The sequence below is a fragment of the Oryctolagus cuniculus genome, chromosome 4 (assembly GCF_964237555.1).
Source record: "Oryctolagus cuniculus chromosome 4, mOryCun1.1, whole genome shotgun sequence".
NCBI classification, from domain to species: domain Eukaryota; kingdom Metazoa; phylum Chordata; class Mammalia; order Lagomorpha; family Leporidae; genus Oryctolagus; species Oryctolagus cuniculus.
The window spans coordinates 69,618,337-69,637,668 of NC_091435.1; the positions used below are offsets into that span (position 1 = coordinate 69,618,337).

At 46.2% G+C, this 19,332-nt stretch overlaps 1 protein-coding gene across 8 annotated transcripts in view; it reads left to right on the forward strand.

Moving 5' to 3' along the window:
• The window catches only part of SIDT1 (SID1 transmembrane family member 1), a 106,181-nt gene that overhangs the window by 77,368 nt on the left and 9,481 nt on the right, over positions 1-19,332 (forward strand). For 6 of the 8 annotated variants that reach the window (XM_008266930.4, XM_051819041.2, XM_051819043.2 and 3 more), the window contains 9 exons: positions 2,061-2,127; positions 3,684-3,757; positions 5,330-5,453; positions 5,636-5,753; positions 7,467-7,603; positions 8,215-8,323; positions 11,423-11,437; positions 12,430-12,506; positions 15,442-15,488. In XM_008266930.4, the coding sequence (XP_008265152.1) occupies positions 2,061-2,127; positions 3,684-3,757; positions 5,330-5,453; positions 5,636-5,753; positions 7,467-7,603; positions 8,215-8,323; positions 11,423-11,437; positions 12,430-12,506; positions 15,442-15,488 (768 nt within the window). Of the gene's footprint in view, positions 1-2,060; positions 2,128-3,683; positions 3,758-5,329; positions 5,454-5,635; positions 5,754-7,466; positions 7,604-8,214; positions 8,324-11,422; positions 11,438-12,426; positions 12,507-15,441; positions 15,489-19,332 lie in introns of all 8 variants that reach the window. The other 2 variants (XM_051819040.2, XM_002716692.5) reach the window with 2 other exon arrangements.

A 19,332-nucleotide genomic window follows, 5' to 3' on the forward strand; every position in this document is an offset into this window, starting at 1 on the left:
AAACTCTGGTTTCCTTAAGCAAACAAAGCCACGACTACTTATGTCACAAGATTTTAGTGGTGAATGAGGACAGGCACAGGAAAGGTGGCACAGCTATTGCCAAATAGACCTATGATGCTCAGACACGTGGATGCAGGCTCCCACTGGGCCAAGAGGCTGGGCTGCCTGGCCAGGACCTCTCCCTACCCTCCCAAGTCCCCAGGCTGACTTTTGTGCCCTTGTGACAGCTCCCCCCATTCTTTTCTTTCAAAGGATGTCCTCTTGGGCACAAATTTTAAAGGAAATCAGTAGATGATGGGGCCACATGTGATTTCACAGGGCCGTCATTTTAGAACTTAGCGATATCTAGATCCCCTTCATGTGATCCATCACCCATTACTTGCACACCAATCACTTTTTTATTTTAAGATGTATTTATTTATTTATTTGAAAGAGTTACACAGAGCGAGAAGGAGAAGCAGAGAGAGTGAGTGAGAGAGAGAGAGAGAGAGAGAGAGAGAGGTCTTCCATCCGATGGTTCACTCCCCAATTGGCTGCAATGCCCAGAGCTGTGCTGATCTGAAGCCAGGAGCCAGGAGCCTCTTCTGGGTCTCCCACGTGGGTGCAGAGGCCCAAGGACTTGGGCCATCCTCTACTGCCTTCCTAGGCCACAGCAGAGAGCTGGACCGGGAGTGGTGCAGCCAGGACACCAACTGATACCCATATGGCATGCTGGCACTGCAGTCAGCAACTTTACCCGCTACGCCAGAGTGCCAGACCCAACACACCAATCACTTTTAATCTAACAACATCTAGAAGAGTTAGACTTCATTAATAATTTGGCTAAACCCAAAGCAGTTTTTACACTATTTTTACAAGTGGTCATACAGAGAGAAAGGGGAAAAAAAAACTAGTATTTGTTGAGTGTTCATCATTAACTTTTTTTTTTTTTTTTTTTTTTGGAAAGGCAGTTACTGACAGAGAGGGAAAGACAGAAAGAGAGGTCTTCCATCCACTGGTTCACTTCCCAGATGGCTGATCTGAAGCCAGAAGCCAGGAGCTTCTTTCAGGTCTCCCACATGGGTGCAGAGACCCAAGCACTTGGGCCATCTTCCACAGCTTTTGCAGGCCATTAGCAAGGAGCTAGATCAGAAGTGGAGCAGCCAGGGCTTGAACAGGCGCCTATATAGGATTCTGGTGCTGTAGGCAGAGGCTTAACCTACTACGCCACAGTATTGGCCCCATCATTAACCTTTAAATACAGCGTCTTGGTGTTACAGAAACCTGGGGAGGGAAGACTCCCTTCATTCAAACAGGCATGGGAGACAGTGGAGGGTCGAAGCAGTTTATTACACCAGCGGGCTCTGCTGGAATCATTTCCAGAGAACTGAGCATTAGTCCCGAATCTTTTAAAATATTATAGGTTTATCAGCATCATAGCTTAATAGTTACAGCATTGGTGGGTTTAAATTGCATTCTGTGTGACTCAAGACTAATTAGAGGGAACTAGCCTACTTGACTTAGGACCACATTTCCAATGGTCGGTGGGTCTGATAGGTTTATAGAAGAGATAGCTGGGAAGATTTATAGAACAGGTTTATGACTGGAGTTACAGAGAGCAGAACCTAGGGCATCTTCTCTCCCTAGACAAGGTAGGAGTGGGCAGCTGCTTCACTAGTTAATTGCGAGCAGCCATTTTTCAAGGTTGACATTGGCAGGGTGTGTGTGTGTGTGTGTGTCTGTCTGTCTGTCTGTCTGTCTGCTTTTCTTTCTTTGTCCCTGGCTGCAGCCATATTTCCTCTACATTGGTTAGGATTTTCTGTGTTCTCTACAACCAAACTGATAGTAGCCAAAGGAGCCTTTCCTCACTTCCCTATCTCCCCTAAGTCAAGATAGTGTGCAGCGAACGCGCAGATGCAAGACAGGGCAGAGGAAGACTGGAGAGACGGGGAATGCGTGCCATCAGCTGTAATTACCTGTCCGAGCTGATTGTGGAGTTACGGGCGTAGGCTTTCTCACAAGAGCAGAGGTTCCATTGCTGATTGGAAAGCGGTGATTTCCCATTCTTTCTGCCTGCACAGGAACATCATCACCATCGCTGTGTTTTATGCACTGCCTGTGATCCAGCTGGTCATCACCTACCAGACAGTAAGTGCTGCCCCCTGCCCAGAGTCCCAGCTTCTATCCGTCACACCGTCTTCATGGCGGCTTACGGAACAAGGCATAACTCGGTTCAACAACTGGTTTCCAATCTGAGTTCCATTTGGACGTCTCCATTGCTCCTCTATAACTAACCTTTCTGTTCAGTATGCGATTGTTTTATCAGAAAGGGAACTGAGGGCTCTTAGATAAAAGCATTACCTTGAGCTCATTCATCATGGTATCAACTGCATTTGTTATTTGCCAACTTGAGCTTTCTGATCATGGTGGGATGATGAATAGAGTCAATAAATCTCCAGACCAAAACTGAGAAACCTGATGTCCAATTTAGCCTGTGTCTTCTCATTGAGGATAAACAGCTTTATGCAACTTACAAAATATTACAATAAAAATGCAAAATAAATACAAAGGATTTTTAATAAACAAAAGTAATATTAAAACGGCTTGAAAATCTCCACTGCTGTCTCACAGAACCCTAAGGTTCCCGACCCTTACGTCCCCTTCTCTGGAATTTACACACGAGAAAACCCCTTTAGAATAACACAAGGCTGAAGGGATTTCTCATTCAATGGCTCTCAAACTTTGCTATGCAGTAAAATCAGCCTAGCAGTCAAGGTGCCTGTGTCCCATATTGGAGGACCTGGGTTTGATTCCCGTCCCTGACTCCTGATTCCAGCATCCTGCTGATGAGGACTCTGGGAGGCAGAAATGATGACTCATGTAATTGGGTCCCTGTAGCCATTGTGGACTTTTGGGGAATGAGCCAGCAGATGGAAACTAGCTTGCTCTCTCTCTGTTTCTCCCCTCTCCCTCTCCCCCCATCCAATAAATAATAATATTTTAAAAAATCTCACTTTCCAGGTTGTATCCTACACTGAGTAGATGGGAATCTGATAAGAGAACCAGACATCAGAATTGTTTAAACCCTCAGTGGTGCCAACACGCGGCCAAGCTTGAGAGCTAATGATCTGTCTAGTCCATTCCATTCATAATGAGGACAAGACTTCATGTGATTCGAGCACCACTGTTTCTAATCTAAGTAGCCTGCATCATTTGAGGCCCTGTAAGAAGATACAGCTCTGCAGCAGCCTGCAAAGGTTCTTGGCAGAGATGATGACAAATACAGAAACTGAACGAACGCATCTCTCTCCTGCCTACCTGCCCTGGGGTTACTCGGGGCAGCTTCGTATCCCAATGCATTGATCCAGAAAATAGGACATGGCCTGACAGTTCTAAAAGGCAGGGCCCAAGGCGGCCATCCTTTCTCAGTGCTTTTGTGCTGAGGACAACAGAAAAGCACTTAATTGAATTCCACCTTAAGGCCGCATAATGGGATACACAGAACATTTCACTCAAAGCAAGGAGGTGGCATTGAAAGGAGGCGTGCCCGAGCTGTGTGTAAAGATGGCGGATAATGAGCACTGGCTGTACTGTCCACGGCTGACCACGTGTCCCCGTGAGCCCTGGCTGCTCGTTGTGATCTCAGGCGGGGCTCAGAGGACAGAGAAAAACCATGTTGCCTCTTCTTGCTCTTGATTTTGCAGGTGGTAAATGTCACTGGCAACCAGGACATCTGTTACTACAACTTCCTTTGTGCCCACCCCTTGGGCGTCCTGAGGTAAACCTAGCTGCCCTGTGAGGCTTTTTGAGATTCCTTTCTAATGTTGGGACTTCAGGTTTTTTAATCACTGTGGAAGATAGCCTGTGTGGAGAGTAATAGGACCTCAGTCAGGAGGTTGATACCATGTATGTTTCTCTGGCTTGTGGATGAGAACCATGATTAGGAGTAATTGAGGTGTTTCTGCAAATGTCGCATCTGTCGCTGGGGTGTCATGTGTTCACAGGCATTTTTCCTCGTGCCGTTGTTACACAGCCCCGTGGCGGATGTCCTTGTTACTCCAGTTTTGGATAAAGACACTAAGGCATCATCAGATAAGGGCTTGCTTAAGTCCCCTCAGCCACTAGTGATGTCAGAACTCGAACCCAGACCTGCTGTCCCCTCCTTGGCAGCCACCAGAGCCTGGTGAAGTGGAAAGAGTATGTGCCTGGGAGCTGGGAGCCTGGCTTCTTGCTCCAGAGCGGAAGCAGCCTTTGGTTTCCTGAAAGAAAGCTGCTGACCGTGATTGGCTGACACCTATTCTGAACGTCACAATTGCAGGGCTGAATGGGAGCATATAACATCGTCCACCCGTGAGAATTCCCTCTCACAGCGTGGCTGAAATCCAAGGCTGTCTTTGGGGTGACCTTTTCCCAGACTGCTGCCTTGCCAGTGCTGTGGGGGAGAAGCGAAGATTGGGCAAATGCAGTCACCAGAGGAGTCACCAGAGCAGTCACCCCGAGAGGAAGCCGGCAGGTGGCCACAAGTGACATAAGCTTCTTAAAACAAAGGACTTAGCTTATAGAGGAGGTCTGCTTTTGCTATAGTTATCACTGTTCTTTGCATACAGCCAGGTTCTCCAAAAAGTTCATGGAAATTGGAATTAAAAGACAAATTGTTTGGTGCAAACTTTTTTTTTTTTTTTGACAGGTAGAGTTAGACAATGAGAGAGAGAGACAGAGAGAAAGGTCTTCCTTCCGTTGGTTCACCCCCCAAATGGCTGCCATGGCTGGTGCGCCGCATCGCGCCAATCTGAAGCCAGGAGCCAGGCGCTTTCTCCTGGTCTCCCGTGCGTGTGCAGGGCCCAAGCACTTGGGCCATCCTCCACTGCCTTCCCGGGCCACAGCAGAGAGCTGGACAGGAAGAGGAGCAACCGGGACAGAATCTGGTGCCCAGACCAGGACTAGAACCCGGTGTGCCGGTGCCACAGGCAGAGGATTAGCCTAGTGAGCCACGGTGCTGGCCAGTGCAAACATTTTTGAAATCCGTGCATATGCAGCATCTTGAGAAAGTTCACATAAAGGCATATCATGAAAAATGCATATATTTCAATTTTTTGTACCCAAATAAACTCATTTTTAAATTCCATTCTCTGAACTTTTTGAAGTAGCTTTGCATATATGTATACTATAACATCAAGTTGTATACCTAAAATATATAAAGCTTATGTTTTAAAAAAATGATTTCTGATGGGTTTCCAATCCCAAAATCATGTGGAAAGTTCTTGGGTGGGAAGTACTGAATACTGAATGTTCATTCATTTTCTGAATCCCTTTGACTGCCTTCACTCTTGTGCTTTCTCACTCCTTATAGTGCCTTCAACAACATCCTAAGTAACCTGGGCCACGTACTCCTGGGCTTCCTCTTCCTACTGATAGTCTTGCGCAGGGACATTCTCCATCGAAGAGCCCTGGAAGCCAAGGACATCTTTGCCATGGTGAGGAGAGAGTGAGTAAATCCGAGGAGCCAGGAAAATTACGGTTGCAAACAGCATTTGCAGAGCAGACGGACATCAGCGGGATGGTGCGATGCTGTGTTATGTGTAATGAGGAAGCGTGGGCTCCCAGGGTACCTCATCTGTCACTACTGACAGCTTTGACTCTATTTCTCCTTTTCCAGGAGTATGGGATTCCCAAACACTTTGGTCTCTTCTATGCTATGGGCATCGCATTGATGATGGAAGGAGTGCTCAGTGCCTGCTACCATGTCTGCCCTAATTACTCCAATTTCCAGTTCGGTAATTAGCATCTGTATCAACTCCACAGATCTGTGTTACAGGGGTCTTATCTGGGGGCCAGAAATGTCAAGGGCATACTTTGGTTGTGCCCTGCTTCTAAGTCGGTTCCCTATGAGCTGACTAGCTCAGGCCTAGACTGCTGCTGCACCCATATGCAAAGGAAGTGGGGTGACCTGTAGACCAATCGGACCCTCCCTTCCCCACCAATGCTGGGGTAGCTTTGCTGAAGCAAAGGGGCTGGGCGCCTGTGCGTTTCTGAGTTGCAAAGAGAGCAGATGGCGAGTAGATGCAGATACTGTTAGGAAGGAGGAAGGGAAGAGCTGGAGTGGAAGGCAGCGCACCAGGTCCTCCACACCTGAGGAGGAGTGTTTTAGATGGTTGTCTTTATATCTGTGTCCTGGCCTCTGCCTGTTAGAAGACCACAGACATCCCCAGTCATGTTTAATTTCCTTCCACTAGAAAAGATTTATTAACAGAAAACATTTACCACTTCGAATGAATAGATGTCACACATGTAAATATTTGCCTTAGATCTATTTCTTAAAAAAATAAAACATTATGCTAAAGCTGAGGTCATATTTTGGACCATTTTCCAAGTTAATCCATTCTTCCCCACCCCCCACTGCAATGACTGATTAATTTGGTATTTATTCTTCCATTTGGTTATTGTATGTTTACTACATTTGTAGTAAATGAATATTAATCTGTAACCTTCTTTCATTCACAGTATTTTTCAAAATTAATCAAAGATATGTAGCTTATTTTAAAGCTTACCATATTTTATAATAAAAGTATATGAAATTTATCATTTCCTCCACTGAACAGCATTTAGATGTTGCTTCCATTTTGCTGGTACACACAACACTGCAATAAATAGCCTTTTTTTTTTAATTTTTTTTTTTGACAGGCAGAGTGGACAGTGAGAGAGAGAGACAGAGAGAAAGGTCTTCCTTTGCCGTTGGTTCACCCTCCAATGGCCACCGCGGCTGGCGCGCTGCGGCTGGCGCACCGCGCTGATCCGAAGCCAGGAGCCAGGTACTTATCCTGGTCTCCCATGGGGTGCTGGGCCCAAGGACTTGGCCATCCTCCACTGCACTCCCGGGCCACAGCAGAGAGCTGGCCTGGAAGAGGGGCAACGGGGACAGAATCCAGCACCCCGACCGGGACTAGAACCCGGTGTGCCAGAGCCGCAAGGCGGAGGATTAGCCTAGTGAGCCGCGGCGCCGGCCCAATAAATAGCCTTATATACCTCTCTGTGCTTATGTGGGAGAGGGTTTCTAGCTATTTTCCAACACTGGGATATACAGGTCAATATGTGTAGTATTCAATGTGGTTAGACGCCAAAGTCCTGAGAACAGCTTCCTACCCCGATCTGGGACTCATCTGACTGTCACTGCCTAAACTGTTACCCTTACGGAAGTTTTTGTTGTTGGTGTTGGACAGTAGCACCTAAAATGCAAAAGTGGGGAGAGTCAGTTTTTTTCCTAGGAGATACTTTTCTTCTGAGAGCTGGGAGCAGCCCTGGGAGGTGTACAAGTAGAGCATGCGGGGTCTTCTGAGACAGCCTGCCTTGGAGGAGGGGTCACCACACAGCCTGAGGGCAGTACACATGCCAGGGACTGAAGTGAGGGGCTACTGAGAGGTTGAAATCAAGAAGGGGTTGTCTGTTGCCTACTGAATCCTGTTGTCTCGGTCCCTCCCCTGGGTCCTCAGACACCTCCTTCATGTACATGATCGCGGGCCTCTGCATGCTGAAGCTTTACCAGACCCGCCACCCAGACATCAACGCCAGTGCCTACTCTGCCTACGCCTCCTTCGCTGTGGTCATCATGCTCACCGTCCTCGGAGTGGTGCGTCCCTCTCCACCTGCCTTCCATCTGGCTCCCAAAAAGTGCCCCCATGGGAGGCACTTTGCTATTGTTTGTTTCCTTGCTTGTTCGTTAGACCTCAGGTGGACGAGTTGGTTTTAACTGTACTCCTTGGGTCACGACCCACTCTGATCATGGGTCCATTTGTAGCGCACTCTTAGTCAATTGTTTGTAATCACACCGTCACTGATTGTACTTGGCTAATTGTTTCTGATCATGTAAGAGGCGCCTGTAAAACTGCTCCGGCATAACTTTAATGCACAGCTGGGGCCTGACTCATGTGAAACTGGAACAGGGATGTGCAGTACGTGGCCAACAAGTGTTGGATATCGTCACCTGTTGGAAGAGCATTAGTCCAGCTGGACCCTGCTGCCCATTTAGTGTTATTCTGCTGCTGCCTCCCCCCTTCCTCCCTTCTCCACTTTCTTTGGCCGCTGTGCAGTAAGATCCCTGTGGGTTCCAAGAAGGGAAGAAGAGCAAAGCACACATGCAGCTTAGTTTTTGATTCCTGCCACATGCCTGAGAGACTGGTTGATTACTGTGAGTTCTCTGGGAATAGCCCCAGATGAAGGTAACACCCATCTCTATCCTAGGTGTTTGGGAAGAATGATGTGTGGTTCTGGGTTATTTTCTCTGCCATCCATGTTCTCGCCTCTCTGGCCCTCAGCACACAGATTTACTACATGGGTCGTTTCAAGATAGGTGAGTCACTTGTTTTCTACTAAACACATGGATTAACTTCCCCTGGGAAAGCGGGCGTTGTCTTCGCTCATCCTGAATGGAAGTGTTACTGGTCACCATGAGCACCTGCTCTGGATCTGAGCTGTGTTTAATTCCATGTACTCATCTCCTATCCTTTATAGGATTGCAATGAGCCATTATCAATAGTTCTAATTTCTGCTGAGAAAGTAAGTTTTCTGTCTTCAGAGCTGTGGTGTGCCTGCAGCTCCCAGTTGCAAACATTCTCCAACCCACCAGACTTGGAAGGTGCATGAGGGAAATGGCGTGATCGCCCCCCCACTGCTTCCAGCTGGAGGCGTGTGCTTCATTTGCTAGCACTCCGAAGGAGCACTTCTGTAACCACACTAAATAGTCATCGACAATGAATTGTAGATTATTTCCAGATTTTAGGGCTCGAACTTTCTGAGAGGCATTTACCAATCTAGAGGCTGGGCTCCTGCTGAACTCCCTCAGGCAATGTGAACCCACCAGGGAGAACTGAGCGTCTCATAGAGATCAACCTGGGATGTGCTGCTGGTCAGTCAGAAGGGAGCAGCTTCAGGTTGCTTTAGAGCATTTAATTTCAAAAGTCACTTTAAGGGCTGGCGCCGCGGCTCACTAGGCTAATCATCCGCCTTGCGGCACCGGCACACCAGATTCTAGTCCCGGTCGGGGTGCCAGATTCTGTCCCGGTTGCCCCTCTTCCAGGCCAGCTCTCCGCTGTGGCCAGGGAGTGCAGTGGAGGATGGCCCAGGTCCTTGGGCCCTGCACCCCATGGGAGACCAGGAGAAGTACCTGGCTCCTGCCAGCAGATCAGTGCGGTGCGCTGGCCGCAGTGCGCCAGCCAAGGTGGCCATTGGAGGGTGAACCAACGGCAAAGGAACACCTTTCTCTCTGTGTCTCTTTCTCACTGTCCACTCTGCCTGTCAAAAAAAAAAAGTCATTTTAAGGTCCAGGAAGTCAGGCCTAAATCTCCTTTTGTATATTTCAAGATAAATCATTATATATGAACATAGGCCTAGACTAATATTTGCAAAGCTCACGGCAAGAGTACAAATAAAAACCTGCACACCGTATTGTGGACATTTCAAAGTTATAAAACAAACTGAAAAGCCATGGAAAGAGAAGGGGAGAGAGAGAGAGACAGAGAAGAAAGAGAGAGAGAGAAATTGGTAAATATACCTAGAAGATCCAAGTTGAAATTTAAAATTCTTGGTCCCTCAAAAGAACAGTGCAGAGCATAGTGTGTAGGAAAGCAAGTCTGTACCCCTGCCATTATTTTCTTTCCGCCTCTGGTTCTGCCCTGTGTTTTAAGAGGTCTCACAAGTGTGTATAGGAACAACCTGGCCCAACACCCAATGTCCATCCATATCTTCTAAATGAGCTACCCCTTGGCCATTCCCTGTCCCCTACTAGGACCTGGTGGTACCATCTGCTCTCATAAAGAAGGGGAGAAGGCTAGGTAGGCCCTGGGAAGAAGCTCAAGAATACCTAAGAAGGGAATTTAGGGGGCCAAGGAATTCCAAACACAGTCTACAAGATTGATTGATTCCCTTGCCCTATTGACCACTCACTCATAGAACGAGGGCTCTCTAAAACATGGGTCCCTGTTTGCCTGGGTCTAAGAGCAATTCTACATTAACAATGACAACTAGAAGACCAAATAAAACAGTTTCTCATCTTCGCAGTTTGGTTTTCTCTTTGGGCATGGCCAAACCCTTGGCACGAACATAACCGTCCTCAGATCCCCCAATTATAGCAACCACTTGTGTAGAACATTGGAGATGGTGTTTTGTCATTTCCTATCCTGCACACCGAAGGTGAGTGAAGTCCCAAGGAAAATAATTTGGAGCATTGCTATCCCAGTTTCTCTCAGAGTTGGTAAAATAAACTTGAATACAGATATAGGTAATGGTAATGACCACCACTACTCTGGTCATGTCATACTAATGGTGTTAATGGTACAAATTGTAATATAATAAAAAATTAGTTTCCCTAATTTCACACGTTGCATTGTGACCACGTGATGATTTGACACAGTTGAAGACTGAGGGGGGCTCATCAAAGATCACGAGATGCAGGTAGGCTAGAGGACGAGGGGAGGGCTAGTGCAGGCTGGGGTCAGTAGCAGTGATGCCTTTCCTGTCTGTAAGCTCAAAAGGACAGGGAGGAAGTGGTTGCCACACTGTGTCATGGGGACAAAGTCGCTCTGAAAGGAGCAGTGACCCTTGCTTGACAGACAGGACCTAATAAGGAACCTCACAGGGAGGGCAGCAGGAACATGACTCCTCTGAGCCCACTCTTCTCCCCCTGTCCCTGCAGTCCCCTCCAGGGCTCCCCACTGTCCGGATCCAAAGAGGGTTAGGGAATCCTCTGATGTCGTCCAGATGTGTCCACCTCCCTGGCCGGGTGCAGGAGAGAGCCAAGGCGGGCAGGTGGAAGAGAGCCAGCATGGAGTTGAAATGAATGCTTTCCAAGTTCTGGACCCAGAGTCTCCCCAGCGTGGTTACAGATTTGCCAAAGTCCATTGGAAAAACGTGCTGTTTTGTTGTGACAATGAGCATGTCTACACTGAGTCCAAAGGCAAGAAGTTGGATTAATGAACAATGGCTCAGCCAATTCAAATCTTTCCACTCACTTCATAAACTGCCTTTGCTTTCTTATTACATGTTCCTTTCTCTTGGCCTTAGGCCACACAAGAAAATAAATGTGGACACAGGAAAGGCAACAGAAAATCCTAGAGCTGCTTGCCCCATGATCACTGTGTCTCTTGCTCCCAGAGCCCTGGAAAAGGACCTCAGCGATTGCTCTTGAGGGAAGATGGATTAAAAATCGTAAATGGGGAAGAGAAGAAGACAGGAAGAGAGAAGAGGCTCAGTGCACTCTTTGAGGAATAGGAAACTTCTGAATGTTTGACGCAGGCAGAAAATTTCTGTGTTTTTTAGATAATCAAATATTACTTCTGTGATTAGAAAATAAGCAAAGTCATTGTTTTGAGAAAACAGCCATGTTTTACTGTTTGGCTTCCTTCTTGCAAATCATTTTTTTTTCTCATTTCTTCTCTGCTTCCCATTGATTCAGATGTGTCTGACACAGGTAATGTTGAGCCCCGTTTGCCCGGGGTCTGCCTTGTTTCCTTCCCCTGACCTGTCCGCTCTGCTCCCTGAATACTTGCTTCCAGGTCGGGTGGGCACCAAGGGAGGTCGGGGGTGGGGGCGGGAGCCTGTGACAGTCCAGGGGCCCAGCTGCACCCTGGCCAGCCTGCTTCAGGCCTCTCCTGTGTTGTCACATGACCCTCCTGGCTGGGTAAACTGACTGCAGGAGTGGCTGTGTGGAGGAGTGGCATTCCCACTAGAGCAGGGATCCACACTCTGAACTGCCTGCTCTGGGCAGACGTGGACTTGCCTTTGATGTCCCTGGTGTGGACAATTCACAGGAGGACAGCTGATCTTTGACCTTGACTCTATTCAGAGAACACTTCCCCCAGGGCACACCCCTAGCATTCTGTACCATCCTTTCCAAGGATTGCCTTAATAGGATGTTTCCTGTCTTTTTCTCCTCCTCTTCACTTATATTGCTTTGATGATGGTTTCAGTACAGACAGAGGAGCCCAGGAGCCCTTGGTTCAACTGTTACTAACATAACCACATGGAGACATAGAAATCAGAACCCTTGCAAGCTAAGACTGTCCACTCTCTAGGGAGAGCAGATGTGTCCAGGTGGATTTGAGGAAGTCCATCCCATCTCTGTTACAAAGAAAATGCCCCCAGAGCAAACGGAGCGGGAAGCTTAGCTGAGACAGTAGAGGCCCAGCCGCCCACCCCTGTTGTTCTCAAGTGCTTGCCGTTCACATCCATCTTGCCTACTTTCCTGCTGTGTGATACACAGAGGGGGCACGCCCCCATGACAGCACCACTTTTCTTAAAGCAAACATCTGCTCATCTGTTAGATGCAAAGCGTTCTAATGTGTTTTAACAAACTGAAGATAAAAGCACTCTGCCCCCCCACCCCCGTAAGCTTGGGCCATGTCCGACTATTTATTTTATCTCCAACTAAGCCTTCTCACCACGTGATTGTGTCTTCAGCAGACCTGGGAATTTTCCGACGGGCCGCCATGGTGTTCTACACAGACTGTATGCAGCAGTGTAGCCGGCCTCTGTACATGGTAAGTGTGTCACATGCGTGCCCCTATGTTCCTTGGCATTCCTTCAGAAAGCAGGGGAACAGCAGGAGGGGCAGGCGCAGGGCAGTCACTCAAGGCTCCCAAAATCCAGACGACCAGATGGTCCGGAGTGGCTGAAGTCCAGTTTGGGGGGAGGGGTAGAAGGAAGGGGGGTGGCGGGAGAAGCACATTGTTTCCTCCTTTTCCTAAAAGATAACTAGAATGCCCTCACTTTCATAAGTGAAATATTGGCTAATCTATAAAAAGCAAATATATATAGCACACTGTGGGGGAGAAGCAAGACACGGTGTCCTTCCAAACAGGTGCCAGCATGGCAGTCAAAGGACACATTGTGAATGATTACACAGCACAGTGGGCATCAAACAGGCTGCCCCAAGCACGCTGCAACATGTGGTCACTCCCATTGCTTTCATTAGGGACTTGTACTTTCCATATTATGCCTTTCTGTGTGGCTTGATTTTTACAACAAGCAAGAGTATTTTTTTAAACTATCATGCTTTTTTTTTGGAAGATTATTTATTTGAAAGTCAGAGTTGCACAGAGAGAGAAGGAGTGACAGAGAGAGAAAGAGAGGTCTTCCATCCATTGGTCCATTCCCCAGTTGGCCACAATGGCCAGAGCTGCACCGATCTGAAGCCAGGAGCCAGGTGCTTCTTCCGGGTCTCCCATGCAGGTGTAGGGGCCCAAGGACTTGGGCTATCCTCCACTGCTTTACCAGGCCACAGCAGAGAGCTGGATCAGAAGTGGAGCAGCCGGGTCTCGAACCAGTGCCCATGTAGGATGCCCGCACTGCAGGTGGCAGCTTTACCCACTATGCCACAGCACCAGCCCCTAAATTATCATTCTTTCTTGATGGTTGAAATACTTTCCAAAGTTATGCCATATATTTTGATTATATTGGACATTTCTTTGGTGAACTGAGAGATCGGGGCCCTGACTTTAACCCTGTCCTGGCTCATTAGCCAGTGACTTCAGGACGCCCACTTCCTGCCTCCAGGCCCATGAACCCAGCTGCCAAATGGTGCTGCTGCAGTCAGAACTAGTGATGCTTTTGGCACTGGCACATAGGAATTCAGGAGGTACCTGCTCATTGTGTTTCATCAGAGGGATTTTACATAAAGGAACATGGGCATCTTTTAGCCGTGGGGAGCTTGGCTAGGAGCTATAGGCATTAAAATATTGAAGGGATTGAGGCCAGAGGATCTTATTCAGGTGAGAGTTTAAAAGCTGTTAAAAGCTGTGAGTATTTGGAGAGGCAAACCTGTGAGCCAGGAGGGGGCAATTACTATTTTTGTTTGTTGCTTTACATTAATTGGTGCAGGTTTTCTTTAAAAAAAAAAAAAAAACATGTTTAAGAGCAGTTTTAGGATCACAACAAAATTGAGCAGAAGACACAGAGTTTGGCCATATAAACCCTGCCCAGGCACGAGTGCACAGGGTCTCCCCTGTCAGCATCCTGTCTCAGAGTGGCACATTCCATCAGTGAACCCGCACTGGCGCCTCAGCCTCACCCACTCCACAGCTCACAGTAGGGTTCACTTCTGCTGTTGTGTGTTCTCTGTGTAATGACTAGTACCCACCACCCTCGTGTCATGCAGAGTAGCTTCACCGCCCTATAACACCCTGTTCTCTGCCTGCTCATCTCTCCCCTTCCCAGCCCTGGGCAACCACTAATCTTTTTTATCTGCATAGTTTTGCCTTTTGCAAAATGTCATGTCATTGGAATCATATACTATATAGCCTTTCCAGGTTCACTTCTTTCCCTGAGTAATTTGCATGTAAGTTTCCTCCATGTCTTTTCATGACCTGGTATCTTGCTAGCCTTGAGTAATACTCCATCACCTGGATATATCACGGGTTGTTATCCATTCACCTCTGAAGGACCTCTTGGTGGCTTCCAAGTTTGGACAGTAATGAATAAGGCTTCTGTCAGCATCCACAGTCAGCTTTTTTGTGTGGACGCAAGTTCTCGACTCATCTGGGTGCATATTAAGAAGACCGTGCTGGGTTGTGCTGGCGAGTGTGTTCAGTTTTGTAAGAAACTGCCAAACTGTCTTCCACATGGATGAACCATTTTACAGTCCCACCCACAGTGAATGAGAGTGCCTGTTGCTCTACATCCTACCAATATTTAGTATTGTCAGTGTGTTGGATTTTAGCCATTCAAATAGGTGAGTTAATGAGTTGCTTTTAAAAGATATTTTCTCCAAAATGGATGGATCACCTGGACAGGCAGAAAATTGTTTTAAATAGTAGATGGGTGACCATCTACATATAAGTGATTTACTTTAAATCACACCTAAATGATTTACATATTATACCAAGGAGCGGGAACACAAGTGAATTAATCTCATCAGAATAGCTGTCCTTCCCTCTTTCTTTCCCTCCCTACCCTGTAACCTTAGCGTTAAGACCATGGTTATAGAGACCAGGAGCCTGGGAGTGGCAGAACCTCCTTGAGCCAGAGTAATGGGTACAAAACTCACCTCTCAGTTGGTCCTGAGAGTTGCAACAGCGGCTGAGACGTCACAGAACGCAGAGCACCAGTGCTCACTCACACCACAAGCGGCAGCATGCTCACTACGAAGCCGTCAACACACACCACTCGCCTCCCCAGAGAATGGGGCTGGTGCCCAGCTCCACTGAACACTGGGGGCAAACAGCCAGGGTCCTGCTTTGCTGACCACCTTTCTTTTTCAGGAACAAGGTCAAGGCCGTTTGCAGTCAGAGGCTTTGCCATTTAGTCTCGTACAGAACTGGTGTCAGACCCAGGCCAGGCTGTCTTAGAACCATAGGACGTGTTTGTTTTTTACCAAGACAATCATTTTCCCATAGTTGATGCTTCTGCTACAGGAAGCAAAAAGAAAAGTAGTGTGTGCCGCCTCTCATTCGAAGTTTTTTTTCCCCTATTTTACAGGATCGAATGGTGTTGCTCGTCGTGGGGAACCTGGTTAACTGGTCCTTGTGAGTAGTCTCAGGAAAGCGTGTTTTGTCTACTAACGTCTGTGACACTGTGGATTAGCTTTCCTTGGCTGTCGTTTTTACAATGAAATCTGAAATTAACGAGAAGATAAGGCTTACCTAGAGACGTGAGGGGGGAAAATGTATTTTTTTTTCTCTTGCAAAAGAAAAAAAAAAACACTAGGAAGCTCTTCTGTGCCAATTTATTAATACTTTAATGCACTGATCAAGTTCATTTGCTTGACAAGGCAAACCCCTTTGCGGATAATTCAGATAGACAAAAGTCAGACAAAAAGTATGCCAACAGGTACACCATAATTTTAAACTATTCGGTAGAACTATCCATAAAGGCTATCCATAGTGGGCATTCTTTTCTGTTGAACTCTCTCTTGCTTACTCAACTTGTGTAACGCATGCACATGTGTGGGCACGTCTCTTTCCTGTTCATGTGTCTCTCTAGGTTTCTTCTTCCTACTCCACCTGTATCATTCTCTTTCTTCTTTGTGGCCCTCATCAACTCGGTGGCTTTTTTCACTCCAATGTCTTCCAAATAGAAAAGTACAAGAGTGGTATATTTTTGCTGGCTGAAATTATTTTATGCAACCGATAGTCAATTTTAAAAATTGAGTGAGCAGGATGTAATATTGATCAAAAAATAAGTTTAGCTGCTTTTGTTTGTGGCTGTTAGCTGATGTGTTCTGATCAGTGAGCTTTAACAGAAGAACGACTCTCTGCTCCTGGTGCCCATTAAGACATAGGAAGAAATGAAGAAAGGCCATGCTTTCATGGGAGGCCAGAATCCAGCCATGAGAATCTGAATCTTACGTGGGGAAGGAGGTAAAGAGGGGAACAGAGGCAGGAGCACTTACATCTGGAAGAGACTTTCCATAATGTTGTCATGGCAGGGAATACCTTGGGACAAGGTCTGTGCCTGATTACTCCCCTGGCTTGGGGAAAAGTCAAAGTAATGGCAGTGGTCATCAGTGCTGTTTATTAGCACTCTTTCAGGAACACAGCCCATAATCCTGAAGGCTAGATAAGCCAGGGCACTAGAGAGACAAAAGCGATCCTCCTCTTGACATCCAACAAGGCTTGACTGTTGCTGATTTGATATTGGGCTCCCTGGGGGGCGGGTGGCATTGTGGTGCAGCAGGTAAAGCCAATGCCTGCTATGCCAGCATCCCAAATGAGTGCTGGTTCATGTCCTGGATGCTCCATTTCTTATCCAGATCCCCACTAATGCACCTGGGAAAAACAGCAGACGATGGCCCCAAGTATTTGGGCCCCTGCCACCCATGTGGGAGATTGGGGCAATGTTGCCATTTGGGGAGTGAATCAGAAGATAGATTTCTCTCTCTGTCTCTGTCTCTGTCTCTCTGTCTCTCGTTCTGTAACTCTGACTTTCAAATAAATTATTATAAAGTTTGATGAAAGTGAAATAGGCTCCCCGACAAGGTTGGGAAGCACCTCCCAGTTTCATTCTTTTTTTTTAAAACTTTTATTTAATGAATATATATTTCCAAAATACAGCTTATGGATTACAATGGCTTCCCCCCCATAACGTCCCTCCCACCCGCAACCCTCCCCTTTCTCATTCTTCTAAGGCTCATCAACTTTGTCCTCATCTTCATTAGTCAAGAATTTAACCTTTGAAAATGCAGATTGGGATGGATTCTCCTTGAATGATTTCAGAGCTTATTGGTCATGAAGAATAACAAGACTTGTGTGGCTTGTTTCTGCCTCTTACATAATCAGAATGAGATGACACCCCCCCCCCCCACCATCTGCTCACTAGACAAAGCGACAGCCTCTGTCTTCTGAGACAGCTCTGTGGGCACCAGGCCTGCAGGATGGCTGAGGTGCAGTTAATCCTGCACTCAGTACAGCATGGCCTCCCTCTCAGGTACTCTGTAAAGATGTGGAGTGACTTAACATGGGTGTTATTTTACATAAAGCAATCACTTATATGGTCCTATGTGTGTATCCATAGAGATGTGTATATGTGTGTGTGTGTAAACATGCACATTTTTATAGAGAGGGAATGATGAAGTGTGGCAAATGCTAATAACTGGTGAATCAGAGGGAATGGTATATGAGAGTTTTTTGAGATACAGAATATTTCAAGTCTCTGGGAGGAGGAAATTTCCTACAATATATATAACAAGTTAGCTGGAAAACAAAATGCATGAAAAGAGAGTCCATTAGTAATGACTTTATATTTGAAATGCTTAGAAGTAAATTTTGAGAGGTGTGGAAACTTTTGGAAGAAAATCTAGTTATTTTAAAAAGAGACATAAAGGAGAACTTGACTATATGAAGAGAGATGTTAAGGCCTGGGTGAAAAGATTGACTAATGTAAAGCTATCTGTTCTCAAGTCAATGTACAAATTTAGAATAGAATTAATAGTATTTTATTCTAAAATTTATTTGCCTAGTTAGGTAAAACTTTAAAAAATCTCTGAAAAAGGAGATTAACAGAAGGAAGCAGAAGCAGAGGGGTATAGTGAGTAGCTTAGCACTACCCATAGAATGTTCTGGAATGATGTGGACATAAAACTTGACTACAGTGACTGAGAAACTGAATTTTTCATTTTATTTAATTTCAATTAATTTAACGAGTTAAATTTATGTAAATTAATTAAAGTAGCTAGCATATTGAATAGTGCAGGCTAGCCTAACCAGATGATATAACTTATCATTAGACAATAATGAAATAATGATCCAAAATTAGAAACATAAGTCAGTAAATCAAAATATAGACAGACATATAGCCTAGTGGTAAAGGCAACTGCATTCAACATCAGAGTACCTGGGTTTGTTAGCTACCTCTTGACTTCAGATTCCTGCTAAGAAAGACCCTGAAAGGCAGCAGTAATGGCTTAAGTAATTGGGTTCTTGTCATCCATATGGAGCACCTGGATTGTTTTCCAATCTCTCAGCTTTGGCTCATTGAGGATGTTTGGAGAGTGAGCCAGCCAATGGAAGCTCAATCATTCTCTCTCTGTGTTTCTTAAGTATAATAATACATTTTTAATGGATGGGCTAGAAACCAACTAGATATAGATACAGATGTAGATGATGTAGATTTTAAAAATATATGTGCAGATGTGTGTTTTTTTTAAAACCAAGCTTTTCAAAACAAGGAGAAAAGAAGCATTATCTAATTAACACTTGTTATAACAAAATAGAAATTCGGGACAAAATTCAGGCTAAACACTAAGCAAGATGAACTTCAGTGTTAGACTCATAGATAGTGGGGGCCGACGCCATGGCTCACTTGGTTAATCCTCTGCCTGCAGCATCGGCATCCCATGTGGGCGCCGGGTTCTAGTCCCGGTTACTCCTTACCAATGGAAGGAAGACCTTTCTCTCTGTCTCTCTCTCACTGTCTATAATTCTACCTGTCAAATTAAAAAAAAAAAAAGACTCATAGATAGCAAAAATTTGGTAATGTGTTTCAAGCCAAGAGTTTTGGTTAGTTTTTTCCATTACTATAATGAAATATGCAAGACAGCTAACTTAGAACACACTCATTTAACTCAGAGTTGTGGAAGTTCAGAGTCCCAGAGGCATGACTTTGGCTCTGGTGAGGGCCCCCAGGGCAGCAGCATAGTGTCTGCAACAGCAGAATCGCTTAGCAAGCCAAGGAGCTGAGTGAGCCCAAACTCAGGAAAATAGGACAACCCTCTCGTGATAACTCAGGAAGTTCCACAAGAACTATCTCCACAGGCACACACCTAGCGACCTGAGAACACCCTCCAGCTAGGGCCCGCCTTCTAAAGCTTCCACCAACTCCTAACAGCGTCTCCCTGGGGACCAACGCTTAACCCAGGAGACTTTGGATGAC